Source organism: Panulirus ornatus, chromosome 39 (assembly GCF_036320965.1).
Source record: "Panulirus ornatus isolate Po-2019 chromosome 39, ASM3632096v1, whole genome shotgun sequence".
Classification (NCBI taxonomy): Eukaryota; Metazoa; Arthropoda; class Malacostraca; order Decapoda; family Palinuridae; genus Panulirus; species Panulirus ornatus.
This window is the reverse complement of record NC_092262.1, coordinates 6,684,072-6,702,795: the sequence shown is the minus strand read 5'-3', so window position 1 is coordinate 6,702,795 and position 18,724 is coordinate 6,684,072. Positions and strand designations below refer to the sequence as shown.

Below are 18,724 nucleotides of genomic sequence, written 5' to 3'. Positions count from 1 at the left end.
TGTTACTGTCATTATACCTGGAATGCACAATCTTCATTGTCAACTGTCACGGATATCTCGTTTTCAAGGTCTGCGATACGGAAGAGGAGGAGATGAAGTCCGGCTTTGGCGAGGTGGTGTACCAGGGACTTGGCGAGAGTGACGGCAGAGTCCAAAGTGCTGCCAGCAGACGGCTCGAGTTGAGGTCTGGGAGTAGCAGTGCAGGTGAGAGATGGAGGGAGGACTCCTGGTACAGGTGATACGGTCTGGCTGGGGCATGGGGACCACAGGTGACAGAAGACCTGATGGTGTATGACGAGGTTTATCTGCTGGAGGACAGTACACAGACAACAAGAGACCTGATGGTCCATGACGAGGTTGTCTGCTGGAGGACAGTACATAGGAACCACAGATAACAAGAGACCTGATGGTCCATGACGAGGTTGTCTGCTGGAGGACAGTACATGGGAAAGCTAGGTAACAGAATGGTGTATGACGAGGTTATCTGATGGAGGACAGTGATGCTTTTACTTTACTTTCCGACTATTCGTAAATGGAAAGGTTACAGGAAAGATGTCCGATGTTGCAAGAATGATGATTGTGCCTCATTTTCGTGAGGGTGAGTGCGTGGTAGATGGTTCTGGATAGGACTGGATGGTTGACGAGCCCAGTGGTGGTGGATGGAGGAAACTGTGAGTGGTTGTAAGTGGATGAAGTACCACAGAATTGAAGGGCGATACCTTGTCAGGGTGGATGGGAGTGTTAGGTAGTGGAGGACGTCTGAAAGTGGAGGGTGGATTCGAGAATCTTCCTTGCTGATCGACCAAGGTTGTGGAAAACAACAAGTGGTTGCTTGATTCTGTAACTGGTAGACGGAAAGCCAAGTAATAAATGATCGAGGTCGAACACTCTAATGAGATGGTAAATGGTGGCGAATAGTTCCTGTGTTGGAGGACCGTAGTTTAGCAAGTGTTGGTGATTGTGGAAGAGGATGGAGCTTGGTGAAGCCAGCCGGTGAGGGGCGGTGTGTGGTGTTAGTGTGGACTGTGCCGGGTGCTGGGGACGTGCCAAGGATTTAAGGACATGGACCGGTGCTGGGGGGGACAGTGTGCGTGTAGCGAACAGTGCTGAGTTTATCGGGGAATGGTGGAGGACTGCTGAGTTTAGCGGAAAATGCCGGAGGACTTGCTGAGTGTAGTGGACAGTGTTGAGTTTAGCGGACAGTGCCGGAGGATAGGGCTAACTTCAGCGTGCAGTGAAGGAGGACAGTGCTAAGTTGAGCGTGACGATGCTGGAAGAGACTGCTACGTTCAGCAGACAGCACCAGTTTGCTGGTGGATGTCGGGAGGGTCACGGACGGCGTCGAAATGCCCCTGGACGTTGTCATACGCTGGTGGATGGCGCCGTGATGGTGCCGGATGGTAGGTTACTGTACCGGGTGTTATGGCGTTTTTTGACGTGTTTTGAAAGATGGTGTTTGATCACAGTCGGCGCTGAGGTGTTGGTAGACTCGTAGGTGCTGGTGAAATGTGTTCTTTGGTGAAATCTCTCTTGGTGATGGGAAACCGCCCCCTAGTGTTCAGGGACAGAGTTTGATGGACTGCCTTGTGATAGAGGTGGCACGGTGCGTCTCCTGCTTGTAAGAGCTGTGTGTTTTAATTCATGGAATGAAATGTATAAGTTCTTACAATCTATGGCTGTGAAACGTACTATATTTCTTCTCGTTGCTCAGCGTGTGGTAATGGAGAAAGCGAGAGGAAGATTGGTCTATGATTTGGTCACGAGGTAAAGGTGTTTAGTTGGCCTGGTATACAGCGAAGGATGTAGGTGTGTTTGATTGTCGACCGTCATGTGTGTGTGTACAGATTTGCCAGGTCCTACCCTGGCACGGGCTTTCTGTCAATGACGGCACGTTCTGTGGTGTGTCATTTACTGTCACAGGGCGGGATGTGTGCTCCCTGGTGTGGCTTTACTGGCATAGGTCGGATGTGTATGTTCTGGAGGTGTCATGACTGTACAGTTCGGCTGTGTGTACCATTGATGGCACACACACACACATACATATACACCCCTGTAGGTGTATATGTATGTGTGTGTGTTGTGTGGTACATGTGTGTTGTGTCATGTGGTAATGGAAGAGGAAGAGATTGGTGGACTGGTCAGTTACGGGTTGACGGGGAGGGCTGTGGGACTCTGGTGGTCGTGGTGAAGGGAACAGAAGAGCGTGTCGGGGTGTTCAGTATATATAGTGCGGGAAAAGCGGAGGAGGGAAGTGGACAGTGAGTCCAGACTGTGGTGAGAAAGGTTACGGTGGGGAGTCGCTTGCTCGTGGAGCTTGTACGTGTGGGGGTTTGAATAGGGGACCTCTGGTATGGTGCCGTGTATGGGCTTGGCTGCCGTGTTCGGTACGTGGCAACGAGAGGGAACGGATCTGGCGAGCGATTTCAGCATATGGTGACGTGAGGGTTCGGCGTTGGGTTAGTAGGTATCGAACATTGATGACTGACAGCGAGTATGGTTGTGTAGGCAGACATAGGTCATGTCACAGACTGGAAATGTCATTAAATTTGAGCCTTGCTAACACGGTACCTCACTGGTAGGTTGGTGATTGTGCCTCTGTAAGGATATTGACGTAGCAAAGTCTGGACGCGGCTGGAGGGAAATTGGCCGCTAGATGTTGATATTTGTGGTGGAAGGCGGCGATGCATGGCGGGGTGAAAGTGAGAGGTAGAGGAGGGTGGAGAGTTTGTCTGCAGCAGCAGTAAGGTCCGGGGGCTTGTAAGGCCAGTGAGTGACAGACAGACAGACAGAGGATCGAGCTGGACACAATGATCGGGTGCGAGGAGTGACCCGTCGTGTTGACAGAATGTGCCTAAAGGTGATGTGGGTGTCTCCTACTACCCCACATGCTGAGGCCAGGTGGGTGTGGTTACCCCGTAGTGTACCTGCCTGTCAGCAGGTACGGTGCTGTGGACTTGACGTGATCTTGAATTGACGAGGGTCGGAAACTGTGTCGTAGCTGCCGCGCGGAGGCCCAGTGATCCAGGGTATACAACACGGACCCGGGAATTCTTACTCGTGTGTGGGTCATCATCCGGATGTCTCGTCCAACATTGAGAGATAGACACATTTACGAACGCTTGAGGTTGAATGATAGGATACATGGTATGATGTGTTGTGAACGGTTGAGGTTGAATGATAGGATACATGGTATGGTGTGTTGTGTGGTCAAGTTTACTGATGACACAAGTCGATTATCAGTTAAGAGATCTTGAGTTGCTCTGCTGACATTTTGTCTTGTAACCTAACTTGTAACAAGATTTATTTACAATTCAGTGTGTGGCTAGCAAACGTATGCATCATGCAAGGCTTATGATATGTCATTATATATATATATGATGTAATTATCTCATTGCTGACACTCGTTCAACAGCTAGACTTCAGACTGACGGTAACTTAAGAGCTGGAAATGTAGCTTGATTTTTGCGGCCAGCCGCTGTAGATATGAGAGTTCGTTGGTGGCTCCTAACTATGCTTCAGACCTTATTTATCTTTCTTGTTAGCCGAACTTTAGAAGGTTTAAGTAGGATGTAGAATATTGGTGGCGAGTGCTATTATATATGGTGCGTGACGCACGCCAAAAATAACCTTTGGTTAAAATGTCGCGAAAGTGGAGATTTGCAGATTTGATATTCGAGGACCAAAGAGATTAGTTTTATGTAGCCATCAGAAGCGGCCCATAACTCTCGAGGATGAAAAGAAAGTCTTACTTTAAAGTCTCACGAGCACTGTTGAAACTTCCTCATTTCCCTTTTTTAACTGGAAGACTCACTTTCATTATCTCTTGCACCAGCACGACTCCTTTATGATGGCCTCGTCACTTTTTGCAATTTATTTTTTTTTTTTGTTGTGTCTTTTCAGCATCGCCACCACCACAGTCGCTACCACTGCCATCGCTGTCACCGCCACCCCCGCCCTTACCACCGACACCGCCGCTCCCTCCTTCACCGCCCCCGGCAGAGGAAGACTTCGTGGACGCCCTCTTCCATGCTTGTGACACGCAGGGTGGTGGGCGTGTGGCAGCCGGCCACATTGCCAACCATCTCGTAGTCACGCTCTCGGAACTCGAACCCAGGTACGCAGCCTGAGCACAGACGATAGATCTGACCCTCTGATCTGACTTGTGAACGTTCATTGAGACAGAAGTAGATTTCAGAGAATGATACAGTCATTGAGAACCTGTTTACGATGATTCCTTTCCCTCTACAGGTGGTTGCTGGAGTCACTGAGAGATGCCCTGTGCCTGGAGGGAGACGAGAACCAGCTGGACATATACACCTACCGTGGCGTCCTCGTCAGCTGGCTCCACCGCCACACCACAGACGTCTCCCTCTCCTGGCAGAACCCAAGGCAGGGCCAGGGCGATGACAGCAACGCAGCGGTCGCCCCGGAGGCTGGCCATGATACCCGCGGCTCCAACCCATCCGCCCACCTGGTGACGCCACTCCGGGGTCACCTGTTCGCCGACACCTCGCATACATCGTCAGTCTTCATGCCCACGCCCATCCGCCCTTCGCCGCTGGGCGATCGGTCCCGAGACTCCCTGGCGTGGTGCGGCTCGCGCGACGCTGGCGACCTCAGCTTGGCAGAGACTCCGAGGACTCCCGGCTCCAGTCTGGTCGACACCCCGCGTCCTCGCTCTCTGGTGAACGAGAACCGTTTCCGGCGGTGCCTGGAGGGGCATTTTGCTGCCAGTAATAGGTGAGTGTCGACCATTAATCCTTTATTTACCCATCTGTGTTCATAAAAGATTTCTTACACTCTGGATGGCATTGTAATGAGTTTAATGACCCCAAGTCTCTTTGTGGCGAGTGGTAATACGTATGGTATTTGATACTTTCCTTACGGCATCCTGTCGCAGGATATTGATCTCAAAAGACCAGAAGTGAAACCTGACCATTAGACTTGGTTCCCCGTGTTTTAAATTGACTCGCGAAACTTCTTCTTGTTTTGTAGAATTACAAAGAATATGACGAGTGTAAGGTGTGGAATAATGACCTTCCCATACGGAAACAGAAGTTGTTTAAACACACACACACACACACACACACACACACACACACACACACAGACCTGACCCTTAAGGATCAAGTACAGTGCCAATCATACGAAGTTGCTCTTCAAGTTAGGCGATCGCGCCTCAAGGTCCATACCGTTGCAATGAAGGTATTCAGTTGAGGGTTGTGTTCGGCAGCAGAGGTTATGCACGTGATCCACCCCACGTACATGAGCTTGGATGTAAAGATTAAGAGATGTAAGCAAGCCAGAAGAACTGATAGGTTAACCAGTCTTTTTTTTTTTTTTCCGTTGATTAACGTGAAGACCCGTTGGGGCCCCGAGAGTAAACACACACGTCTCACCCAGTACTTTACCTTCACATGTTCCTTATCTCGATATTCACGGGGCGTATTCAGAGCGTAATTTCCATACACCGAGTTATGTGCACAGGTGTTTTGATTCCATGTTCAGGTAAGTTCACAGTCTTGCCGCACGTGGCGAATAGTGTCGGTCGTCGAAGGTAGTAAAGTGACACGGAACGGAGGGAAACTGAGTGGGTTTTCGTGAAAAAAAGATACAATAAACCCACAGTCACAAAGTCCCGCCACTTCTGAGACTGTACTGTTTTGTTACCTCCAAATTGATCGTCTTAAGGAACGCCAGGTTGGTATACATCTTGCAGTATTCGTGTGAATTATATTTCCGTCTTCACTATTTTACCAAAAAAAAAGAAAAAGATCTTTGTAATTCACTGTTCTTAAAAGCCTTGTGTTTACGACTTGCTTATTATGACCAGGTGCATATTATACTATTTTTTTTTTTTTTACAGCCAGGGAACGATGTACATCCATATTATTTTAACTTTGTATTGAAAGAAGTGCTTAGATTTAGATAGTTTGGCTTACCATGATCCTCTATTGATAAGGTAGCCTTATAGAATTAGGGAGTAATGGTAATGATAGGAGTGTGTTTATCTCTCAGGTGAAATGTATATTATATACACTTTGCAGATTGTATTGACCATAGATTGTTTCTTTATTGATGTACTTAACATTTTAATGTAATTCATGTTGGCATGTAAGTTTTACTTTCGTGCATGTAACAGGTAAGTGTAAATATGAATGGGGAAGCTGAAAAGCGACCTCCAGCAACACGTAATAACCGACCTTGGTACTTTATCTTTTTTTTTTTTAATGTACACATTTGTCTCCGTTGATAGCTAGTAAAACCCGCGTTAGTGATACACAGCCAGAGAGCAAGGCTATCGTAGCGTACAAGCGATACTGTGTACTTTTTTGCTTCAAAGAGCGTGAAAGGCGCCACTTTATATATATATATATATATATATATATATATATATATATATATATATATATATATATATCCCTGGGGATAGGAGATTAAGAATACTTCCCACGTATTCCCTGCGTGTCGTAGAAGGCGACTAAAAGGGGAGGGAGCGGGGGGCTGGAAATCCTCCCCTCTCGTTTTTTTTTTCATTTTCCAAAAGAAGGAACAGAGGGGGCCAGGTGAGGATATTCCAAAAAAGGCCCAGTCCTCTGTTCTTAACGCTACCTCGCTATCGCGGGAAATGGCGAATAGTATGAAAAAAAAAAATATATTTCATGTGTGGCAGGGTGGCGATGGGAATAAATGAATGCAGACAGTATGAATTATGTACATGTGTATATATGTATATGTCTGTGTGTGTATATATATGTATACGTTGGATGTATAGGTATGTATATTTGCGTGTGTAGACGTGTATGTATATACATGTGTATGTGGGCAGGTTGGGCCATTTCATCTGTTTCCTTGGCTTACCTCGCTAATACTGCGGGAGACAGCGACAAAGCAAAATAAATAGATGAATATATATATCTCTCTCTCTCTCTCTCTTAAACTATTCGCCATTTTCCGCATCAGCGAGGTAGCGCCAAGAACAGAGGACTGGGCCTTTTTTGGAATATCCTCACCTGGCCCCCTCTGTTCCTTCTTTTGGAAAATTAAAAAAAAAAAACGAGAGGGGAGGATTTCCAGCCCCCCGCTCCCTCGCCTTTTAGTCGCCTTCTACGACACGCAGGGAATACGTGGGAAGTATTCTTAATCCCCTATCCCCAGGGATGGAATATATATATATATATATATATATATATATATATATATATATATATATATATATATATATATATATATATATATATATCGCTACCTCGCAAACGCGGGAGACAGCGACAAAGTATAAAAAAAAAAAAAAAAAAAAATATATATATATATATATATATATATATATATATATATATATATATATATATATATATATATATACACCGTGTTTCCGTGACTGACGGTGTGGTAGATCTCCCTCCCTCTCTCTCCATGTCCGTCCGGTCTATGGCCCGTCATTGTTTGGTCTGCACGGTTGCGGGACGAAAGCCTTCCTCTCTGCTATGTTTGGGGCAATACACGCACGCGTCAGCACGCGACGCATTGCGTGTCTGTGTAGACTTGAGTTGCAATTCATAAACGTCTGCTAATGATATCAAAAGAAAATATGTCCTGCATGTTTGTTTTTTGACTTGAGACGTATTATGTAGATTTGAACCACTGAGTTGTATGATAGATTCATTTGGTAAACGAGAGATTTAAAAAGGTATTTATCATTGATAATATCGGATACCGGAATGGGATTTGAGGGTGACGGGGGAGCGAATGTGATGGAACTTCGTCCTCCAGTTGTAGTGGTGGGGGTGGGAGGTTGGCGAGTGAGTCAGTTGGTGGGGGTGGGCTGGTGGCGGGCCGCAGTGGTGGTGGTGGAGGAGGAGACAGCAGCAGCGGCAGCGGCAGCGAGAGTATACGTCAGTGTGAGTGCGGCGGGCGAGAGTGATAGGTCGTTGCATTGGCTGCCGTCCCGCAGTGCGCGCGCGCGTGTATGTGTGCTCTCGTTCCCCCTACCTCGCCGCCCGCATGGGATGTGACGCGCTGTACCTTCTCCTTCAGCACTGCCCTACATTGTCAAGGGGCCATGACATTACCTATAGGGAAGGACTTGGTCGTGGAAGGTGAAAAAGAGCGAAGGATTGCGCAGGGTGTATGTGTCAACAGCGAGTGTGTTTAACAGTGACAAACGGAGCAAGCAGGTCGGGGAAATTGATTTTGATTTTTTTTTTTTGATGGATGGAAATTGATATATGAATTAATTTTGATGAGCCGATGTTGAGAATTTGAAGGCCGTGAATAGTGTGATTGCAACGTTGACCTTGTTGCAAGGCGTTGACCTGGCGTGCCTTACAAGGATGCTTGCAGGAGCGACACTCCTCCGGCTATGCTGATAGGCTTGCAGTGATGCCCAACTACCACAACACTTGACCATCATTGACAACAAGGCGAGCAAATTGCCAAGTGTGTAGTGGAAACATTGCAAGAAGTACATTCGTGAAATGAAGGCATACCGAGTCAAGAAACAGCTCAAGTGTTTGTAGGTGAGATGCCTCAGTGTTTTTAAGTGAATACAAGTGGTTATGGATACTATATGGCAACGAACCTTCTGTAAATGAGCAGTCTATTGTCTCTGGTAAAACAACGGGAGCTTTAATTTCACAGATGCAAAACTCGGTGTTGCATGATCTTGCCCCCGAGGAGAGAGAGAGAGAGAGAGAGAGAGAGAGAGAGAGAGAGAGAGAGAGAGGCTTGCTGGAGTCGTGGTGTGTGTGGACCCTGGTAATATAATGCCACATGGTAAGGCCTGGTACACCCATTAACTCGTCGCTTGGTCTGAATGTGCTTTAGTAAACGTTACGGATTCCGCCCCGGGTACACACTAGGCTACTGCGGAGGGGGTCGCTTGTGTGTGTGGCGGGGGACCGTCCATCATTGCCTTTGGCTTGATGATCTTGGGGCCTTTCACAGACGGGAAGATACACGAAGGTTAATGAAGTTGTGAGAACTGAAGACAAAACCACTGGGTTGGGTTTGAATTTTTTTTTCCCATCTTTAAACGACATTAAGAAGGCCGACCTTATAATTTAGGAGTATTTTAGAGGGAATTAGGTACAGTAATTGGTATAATGCAGAGGGGAAACATGAAATGAGTATAGGATGTCAGTCCTTGGTAAGTCTCATTATGTGTTTGTCTTGGTCGAGGTTGATGAACACTTAAAGAGAAAAATGCTTTGAACAGGAACTGGGTTACCGGCAGTTCATTACCCTCCATCAGCATTATTTTTAATGTTCCTTGGTTAGTCTCTTTGTTCCGTGTAATTACATCAGTTCGGTGTTTATTGTGTATAGATTTTTTTTTTGTAATGTCTGTTCGGGTTGGAATATTGTATCCCTTGGGGATATGTCGGGGGACTCTGCCATCCCCGGGTTGGGATCCCGCTGCTGTGTTGGACTGTTCTAAAGTTATGCCTTGAGCAATCGTGGATCTTCTGTCTTTTTCCGGGCAGCAGCTTCGATGTGGGTGACCTTAATGACACTCCCGGGCTCTGGTCGAGCAGCAGACGAGAATTCAAACGCGTCAAGATGGACGATGGCGAGTGAGATTGTCTGTCTGACTGACTGTTGTGACTGGAAAGAATATTATCCCGGTAGATGTTCCAACAGAAGGTGAATGTGTGATCTCAACGTACATTGGACTAAAACGGAGATTATGTAGATACGGATGCGTTCCTTCGTTATATTAATGTCATATTTCCGCGGATTATTTCTTTTTTCTTTTTCACGTACGTTATGAATTGCCCTATTCATCTGTGTAGCGTCGCCACAAAGTATCTGTTGCTGGAATTGAGTTTTACCAGTTTCATCAAATTTACGTAAAATTTTCATAATTTTTTTTTTTTGACTCGACCGTTCAGCCATGCATTAATAAACGAAATGGAAACTTGCTAATATTTATGGATATTTTGTCGTGTTCTTGCATGCTACTGGAGTCCAAGTTCATCTAGGCTGTTCATTGATACTTATATGTTCTTGCCCGTGAAGAACAGTGCTAGTAAGTCCTGTAGTGTACAGTGTACACTGCCGGTACACTGTTCCTTGTTATCTGCGCCTGATCAGTATCCGTAAGAGACAACTTGTACAGTATAATGAATACCTCGTGCCACCTTTGGTATGTCCACATGTTTTTGATGTCAGTTTATCTACTTATCTGTTCTTATCTGGTGTGTCTTAATCACGCCATCCGCTTATCTGTAGATATCCACAATGTTTCATCGGTGCTTGTGTGTTTTAATCCCCCCCCAGGGGCACGGCGGTACGACCCTTTGGGGATGATAACCATGCCGTTCGTTTGAGCCGAAGGGGTCAGGTCATTAGTAGACCACTGGGTCGTTCCGTCGTGCTCAAGGATCGTACCGACGTGGTCAGGGGTCGTGCCGAAACGTCGTGCTAAAGGATCGCATCTTCCTGAAGGGCCATACCGTTGTGCTGAAGGATCGCATCTTCCTGAAGGGCCATACCGTTGTGCTGAAGGATCGTATCTTCATACTTGTTCTATCCAAGAGTTTGTAGTAGATGATATAATTGACATGAAAGTTATTATTATTATTATCATTATTGCTATTATTATTATTATTATTATTATTATTATTATTATTATTATTATTATTATTATTATTATTATCATTGTTATTATTATTATTATTATTATTATTATTATTATTATTATTATTATTATTATTGTTTATTATTGAATATGAATTTCCATGTTCACATGATGTGGCGGCTTCCCCTGTGGTTGTGGGTGAGGTACAGCACTGAGGTTGTGTTTATCTGTGGTCACACTACCCTGGATGACTCATGAACCAGCAGATAGGCATTTCAGGCGACCGAAACTCTACTTTAGAAATCCCCCCCACACACAGGCGAGATATGCCGCTGATGATGATGGCTCGGGTGTGTGGTGATCGTGGGGTTAGTAGATAGCCTGAGGTCTTCCTGGGTGTAGATGTTTTCATTTCGTAGTCGATTGGAATATGATCCGCTTTGTCATTCGTACGAATATCTCGCAGATGGACTCGAGGGTTAGAACTCTATTGGCTACGTATTGTTACGAGGCAGTAGGTTTCTTGCCGGAGACGTGGACGATAGTAGAAGGGAAAGGAGTTGATTGTATATATCGCTATGCAGGTAGAAGGGAAAGGAGTTGATTGTATATATCGCTATGCAGGTAGAAGGGAAAGGAGTTGATTGTATATATCGCTATGCAGGTAGAAGGGAAAGAAGAGTTGATTGTATATATCGCTATGCAGGTAGAAGGGAAAGAAGAGTTGATTGTATATATCGCTATGCAGGTAGAAGGGAAAGAAGAGTTGATTGTATATATCGCTATGCAGGTCCTGACTTACTTCACGTTTTCTCTCTGTTTCGGAAATGATTAACTGCTCGTTTAGCATAATCTGAGAACGGCCAATTAGAACCTGCTCTTTATGTAGTGTTAAGTTATATATTGCGACCATCGCAGTAGTAATAAGATCATCATTTGGTCAATAATTCCATCGTTGACTACCTAACTGACTGGAGGAAAGATATAGATTAGCAGTAAACATAAGCAAGTTAGAAGCAGTAAACATAAGCAAGTTAGAAGCAGTAAACATAAGCAAGTTAGAAGCAGTACACGTAAGCAAGTTAGAAGCAGTACACGTAAGCAAGTTAGAAGCAGTAAACATAAGCAAGTTAGAAGCAGTAAACATAAGCAAGTTAGAAGCAGTGCACATAAGCAAGTTAGAAGCAGTAAACATAAGCAAGTTAGAAGCAGTAAACATAAGCAAGTTAGAAGCAGTAAACATAAGCAAGTTAGAAGCAGTAAACATAAGCAAGTTAGAATGTCGTATCTACTTAACCGCGAGGTGTAACGCATTATTTTTTGTTTATGTTTTATTGTCGAGTGTGTTTTTGTCCGACTGTCATAGAAGACTTGGCATTAGCCAGGTCGACTTTGGTTTCGCAAACTTAGGGGGGAAAATTGTTGATAACTGCACTTTTTTCCGTGTGTGTGTGTGTGTGTGTGTGTGTGTGTGTGTGTGTGTGTGTGGTAGTCTTCGTGATTTTCTTCGTTTGTTATCTTTTAACTTTCATGATTTTTCCCCACATTTCTCCATTGGTTGTTAGTTGAGGGAAAGACGAAAGAAGGAAGGGAATTCCACGGTGCTTCGTTGAACGAGTAAGAGGATGTATCATAACGGTATATCCTCGTGTAAATGTGCGAACACTGGTGCTGGCGTTACTTGAAACTGGGGTGTTTACACTCGTGCAGTATTTGCCGGAACGGTGGCTTATTGGCTGTTCTCTCTAACGTCTTTGTTCCTGTTGCACTGGTGTGGTATTATGTTTGTGTTGCACTGGTGTGGTATTATGTTTGTGTTGCACTGGTGTGGTATTATGTTTGTGTTGCACTGGTGTGGTATTATGTTTGTGTTGCACTGGTGTGGTATTATGTTTGTGTTGCACTGGTGTGGTATTATGTTTGTGTTGCACTGGTGTGGTATTATGTTTGTGTTGCACTGGTGTGGTATTATGTTTGTGTTGCACTGGTGTGGTATTATGTTTGTGTTGCACTGGTGTGGTATTATGTTTGTGTTGCACTGGTGTGGTATTATGTGTTGTACTGGTGTGGTATTATGTTTGTGTTGCACTGGTGTGGTATGTTTATGTTGCACTGGTGTGGTATGATGTTTTTGTTGCACTGGTGTGGTATTATGTGTTGCACTGGTGTGGTATGTTTATGGTCCATGTTTGCCAGTTATGTAGGGTTGATACCACCGTCTCTCGTTGTTTATTTAGATTAAAAGCTGAGCATTTCATTATTTAGATGAGAATGGGTCTTTCTTACCAATTGACGTCCTAGCTTCGTCTCTTCGACGTATATCAAGTGACTGTTATATTTCTCTCTTGTGTCTCCCCTGATGATGTGATTATGACACGAAAGTGCACTTGGGAACTTATCGTGATTCATTTTCCCCGTGGACTCATAGGAATATATATATATATATATATATATATATATATATATATATATATATATATATATATATATATATATATATACACACACACACACACACACACACATATATATATATTCCAAAGGATTCCTTGTGTTTTTCCTCAATATTACATATGAATGGTATGTTGGTACAATAATGACATTTGTTCGTGTTGGTGGTGTGGCAATAGGATGCTGGTAGGTTGGTTTCTGTAGTATTACAGAGCATTACACACGTCTCGCAGTTTTTTGGTGTCATTTTGTTGGTAATAATACAAATAAAAGCTTGTATTCGAAATCACAGATTTATGTAGATTTTTTTGACGATTAGTTTGTGTATTAAGCAAATGTTTGGTCCAGTTCATGCCTGTTGGTAGAGTGTATTCTAGTTATTATTATTTTGCTCTGTTCCATTAATCATATTACTCATACTGTTGGTAGCCGTTACTTTGATAAGTAATTAATCATATTACTCATACTGTTGGTAGCCGTTACTTTGATATGTAATTAATCATATTACTCATACTGTTGGTAGCCGTTACTTTGATATGTAATTAATCATATTACTCATACTGTTGGTAGCCGTTACTTTGATAAGTAATTAATCATATTACTCATACTGTTGGTAGCCGTTACTTTGATAAGTAATTAATCATATTACTCATACTGTTGGTAGCCGTTACTTTGATAAGTAATTAATCATATTACTCATACTGTTGGTAGCCGTTACTTTAATAAGTAATTAATCATATTACTCATACTGTTGGTAGCCGTTACTTTGATAAGTAATTAATCATATTACTCATACTGTTGGTAGCCGTTACTTTGATGCTGATAATTCAGCTCGTTTGCATTTATTTACGCGTCAGTGTTATTATCGAAATGCAATGTTTAATGATTAATATTGTGTACTCTGTATATGTGTGTGTGTGTGTGTGTGTGTGTGTGTGTGTGTATAATTACCTAATTGTGCTATACGGGGAGGGGGCTTTGCCCTCTTGTACTTTATTATCGTATAGCTTTTTAAACCTCTGTGTGCTGTCCACATTCCCAGTCTCATAACCCAGTTTATTCAGTTCATTTGATACTATTGTTGAAGTGCCTCGTTACGTCCTTTGTCATACGGCCCTGATCAAATCATCCTTCACTCTTCTCTCTTCCGTGGAGGGCAAATTTAAGACTTCTAGCCTCTCCCTGTAACTGAGAATTGTAGGACCTCTCTTTGATGCCCTCCTCTGGACCTTCTCCATTAGTTCTCTGTGTGTTTCTCAGAGTGGTGCTTTGACCAGACTTGAGAAGCATGATTTAGTTTGGTCTTCATCCCACCACTCCTGGTGGATGGTCTTTGACCAGTTTATCTTCTGGAGGACAGTAATTGTACCGGACATTCGTAATCTATATAGATGGAGACAGGAGAGTAAAGTAGAAGGTTCCTCCTCATCAACCACTCCCTCCTGATAGTCACATAGTCTGTGACTTTACATTCTGAAGGACAGTAATAGTATAGTACATTCGTAATCAATATAGATGGAGACTGGATAGTAAAATTGAAGGTACCGTACATTCGTAATCAATATAGATGGAGACTGGATAGTAAAATTGAAGGTACCGTACATTTCGTAATCAATATAGATGGAGACTGGATAGTAAAATTGAAGGTACCGTACATTTCGTAATCAATATAGATGGAGACTGGATAGTAAAATTGAAGGTACCGTACATTCGTAATCAATATAGATGGAGACTGGATAGTAAAATTGAAGGTACTGTACGTCGTAATCAATATAGATGGAGACGATAGTAAAATTGAAGGTACCGTACATTTCGTAATCGATATAGATGGAGACTGGATAGTAAAATTGAAGGTACCGTACATTTCGTAATCAATATAGAAGGAGACTGGATAGTAAAATTGAAGGTACCGTACGTTAATAATCAATATAGATGGAGACTGGATAGTAAAATTGAAGGTACCGTACATTTCGTAATCAATATAGATGGAAACTGGATAGTAAAATTGAAGGTACTGTACGTCGTAATCAATATAGATGGAGACTGGATAGTAAAATTGAAGGTACCGTACGTTAATAATCAATATAGATGGAGACTGGATAGTAAAATTGAAGGTACCGTACGTTAATAATCAATATAGATGGAGACTGGATAGTAAAATTGTAGGTATCGTACATTCGTAATCAATATAGATGGAGACTGGATAGTAAAATTGAAGGTACTGTACGTCGTAATCAATATAGATGGAGGCTGGATAGTAAAATTGAAGGCTCCTTTCCCTCCCCCACCGCTCCCTCCGGCAGTGTGGAGGAACACAGTGTAGTGCAGACGGAATATATAGATAAGAGGAGGCGCGCAGGACAGGCGTGGTAGAGATGATGATACTGATACACACACAGTCGGTTCCGGCCCCTATGTAGTGGAGTGAGCGGTGTTGACTGCGTCCCCCACTCCTCTTCCTCGCGTCCTGAGGTTGGTGGAGTGGTCAAATAAGTCGCATCGTCGTAAATCTTTGGGGGTGTCCACTTAATTGCATTACATGCCTCTAAACCCGTGGGCCGCGGCGTGTTCCTATTCGCCACTTATTGTGAGCAGTGGTTGGTTCCCTTTGTGCTCCATTGACTGGAGTACGAGTCGTTTCAAAAATGATGGTCTTGTAATTCGTACGGACCACAGTTATGTTTACTGATTATGTATTGTCTGAAATATTCATATATATATATATATATATATATATATATATATATATATATATATATATATATATAGGAAAGGATCACAATTTTGCGCGTGATCAAGATATTCCTTTGAGTCCACGGGGAAAATGAAAAACGAAAAGTTCCCAAGTGCACTTTCGTGTAATAATGTGATTATTACACGAAAGTGCACTTGGGAACTTTTCGTGTTTCATTTTCCCCGTGGACTCATAGGAATATATATATATATATATATATATATATATATATATATATATATATATATATATATATATATATATATATATATATATATATATTTATATATATATATATATATATATATATATATATATATATATATATATATATATATATATATATATATATATATATATATATATATATATTATCCCTGGGGATAGGGGAGAAAGAATACTTCCCACGTATTCCCTGCGTGTCGTAGAAGGCGACTAAAAGGGAAGGGAGCGGGGGGCCGGAAATCCTCCCCTCTTGGTTTTTTTTTTTTTTTCCCCAATGAAGTAACAGAGAAGGGGGCCAGTTGAGGATATTCTCTCAAAGGCCCAGTCCTCTGTTCTTACCGCTACCTCGCTAACGTGGGAAATGGTGAATAGTTTGAATATATATATATATATATATATATATATATATATATATATATATATATATATATATGTATATATATATATATATATATTTATTTATTTATTTATTTTTTTTTTTGCTTTGTCGCTGTCTCCCGCGTTTGCGAGGTAGCGCAAGGAAACAGACGAAAGAAATGGCACAACCCACCCCCATACACATGTATATACACACACGTCCTCACACGCAAATATACATACCTGTACATCTCAATGTATACATATATATACACACACAGACACATACATATATACCCATGCACACAATTCACACTGTCTGCCTTTATTCATTCCCATCGCCACCTCGCCACACATGGAATACCATCCCCCTCCCCCCTCACGTGTGCGGGGTAGCGCCAGGAAAAGACAACAAAGGCCTCATTCGTTCACACTCAGTCTCCAGCTGTCATGCAATAATGCCCGAAACCACAGCTCCCCTTCCACATCCAGGCCCCACACAACTTTCCATGGTTTACCCCAGACGCTTCACATGCTCTGATTCAGTCCACTGACAGCACGTCAACCCCGGTATACCACATCGATCCAATTCACTCTATTCCTTGCCCGCCTTTCACCCTCCTGCATGTTCAGGCCCCGATCACTCAAAATCTTTTTCACTCCATCTTTCCACTTCCAATTTGGTCTCCCACTTCTCCTCGTTCCCTCCACCTCTGACACATATCCTCTTGGTCAATCTTTCCTCACTCATTCTCTCCATGTGCCCAAACCATTTCAAAACACCCTCTTCTGCTCTCTCAACCACGCTCTTTTTATTTCCACACATCTCTCTTACCCTTACATTACTCACTCGATCAAACCACCTCACACCACACATTGTCCTCAAACATCTCATTTCCAGCACATCCATCCTCCTGCGCACAACTCTATCCATAGCCCACGCCTCGCAACCATACAACATTGTTGGAACCACTATTCCTTCAAACATACCCATTTTTGCTTTCCGAGATAATGTTCTCGACTTCCACACATTCTTCAAGGCTCCCAGGATTTTCGCCCCCTCCCCCACCCTATGATCCACTTCCGCTTCCATGGTTCCATCCGCTGCCAGATCCACTCCCAGATATCTAAAACACTTTACTTCCTCCAGTTTTTCTCCATTCAAACTTACCTCCCAATTGACTTGACCCTCAACCCTACTGTACCTAATAACCTTGCTCTTATTCACATTTACTCTTAACTTTCTTCTTCCACACACTTTACCAAACTCAGTCACCAGCTTCTGCAGTTTCTCACATGAATCAGCCACCAGCGCTGTATCATCAGCGAACAACAACTGACTCACTTCCCAAGCGCTCTCATCCACAACAGACTTCATTCTTGCCCCTCTTTCCAAAACTCTTGCATTCACCTCCCTAACAACCCCATCCATAAACAAATTAAACAACCATGGAGACATCACACACCCCTGCCGCAAACCTACATTCACTGAGAACCAATCACTTTCCTCTCTTCCTACACGTACACATGCCTTACATCCTCGATAAAAACTTTTCACTGCTTCTAACAACTTGCCTCCCACACCATATATTCTTAATACCTTCCACAGAGCATCTCTATCAACTCTATCATATGCCTTCTCCAGATCCATAAATGCTACATACAAATCCATTTGCTTTTCTAAGTATTTCTCACATACATTCTTCAAAGCAAACACCTGATCCACACATCCTCTACCACTTCTGAAACCGCACTGCTCTTCCCCATATATATATATATATATGACCTGATAGAAAATTCAGTTTTGCGTCGTCTGTCCTCATTTTTTTTGGTTTAACGGGTCACGTTAATTAGTCTTTTTGTATTCGTTTAGTTCGAAGGCGTGTGATTAACGCTCTTCCTCTCCCAGGGGCGCGATTGACGTGGTGTCATTCAGCAGACGCGAGTTGCTGGATCGTGGATTACTTTCGATGGAGTAAACATAGAGATATAACACACGGGGGGAGGAGAGACGTACGCTCACTCACCTTTCTTCCTATCTACTCCTTTGCTTTCTCTCTCCCCCTCCTGCTGTATTATTACACCTCCCTCTCCCTCCCCTCCACTCCGCTCCCCACCTGTGTGTTCCTTTAAACTCCCCACTTATCACACCTCCCTCTCCCACCCCTCCACCCTCCGCTCCCCACCTGTGTGTTCTTTTAAACTCCCCACTTCGTGTTTGTCTTCCATTTGAAGTGTTCGTGACTCGGCGAATCATTTATGTATGATGGAATTATGCTAATTATTGTCTTCCGGCTTTATGATACGATATCCGTTATGGCCCGGGGTATGAATGACCCCCACCCCGCGCGCCCCGCCAAGGTAATTGGTTGCCG

General features: G+C 43.4%; 1 protein-coding gene across 12 annotated transcripts in view; it reads left to right on the top strand.

Moving 5' to 3' along the window:
• Positions 1 to 18,724, top strand: part of LOC139761067 (uncharacterized) — a 388,802-nt gene that overhangs the window by 1,524 nt on the left and 368,554 nt on the right. For 9 of the 12 annotated variants that reach the window (XM_071684876.1, XM_071684875.1, XM_071684874.1 and 6 more), the window contains exons 2-4: positions 69 to 204; positions 3,901 to 4,114; positions 4,249 to 4,740. In XM_071684876.1, coding sequence (XP_071540977.1) covers positions 69 to 204; positions 3,901 to 4,114; positions 4,249 to 4,740 — 842 coding nt within the window. Of the gene's footprint in view, positions 1 to 68; positions 205 to 1,097; positions 1,401 to 2,746; positions 2,899 to 3,900; positions 4,115 to 4,248; positions 4,741 to 7,887; positions 8,520 to 18,724 lie in introns of those variants that run through there. The other 3 variants (XM_071684877.1, XM_071684878.1, XM_071684879.1) reach the window with 3 other exon arrangements.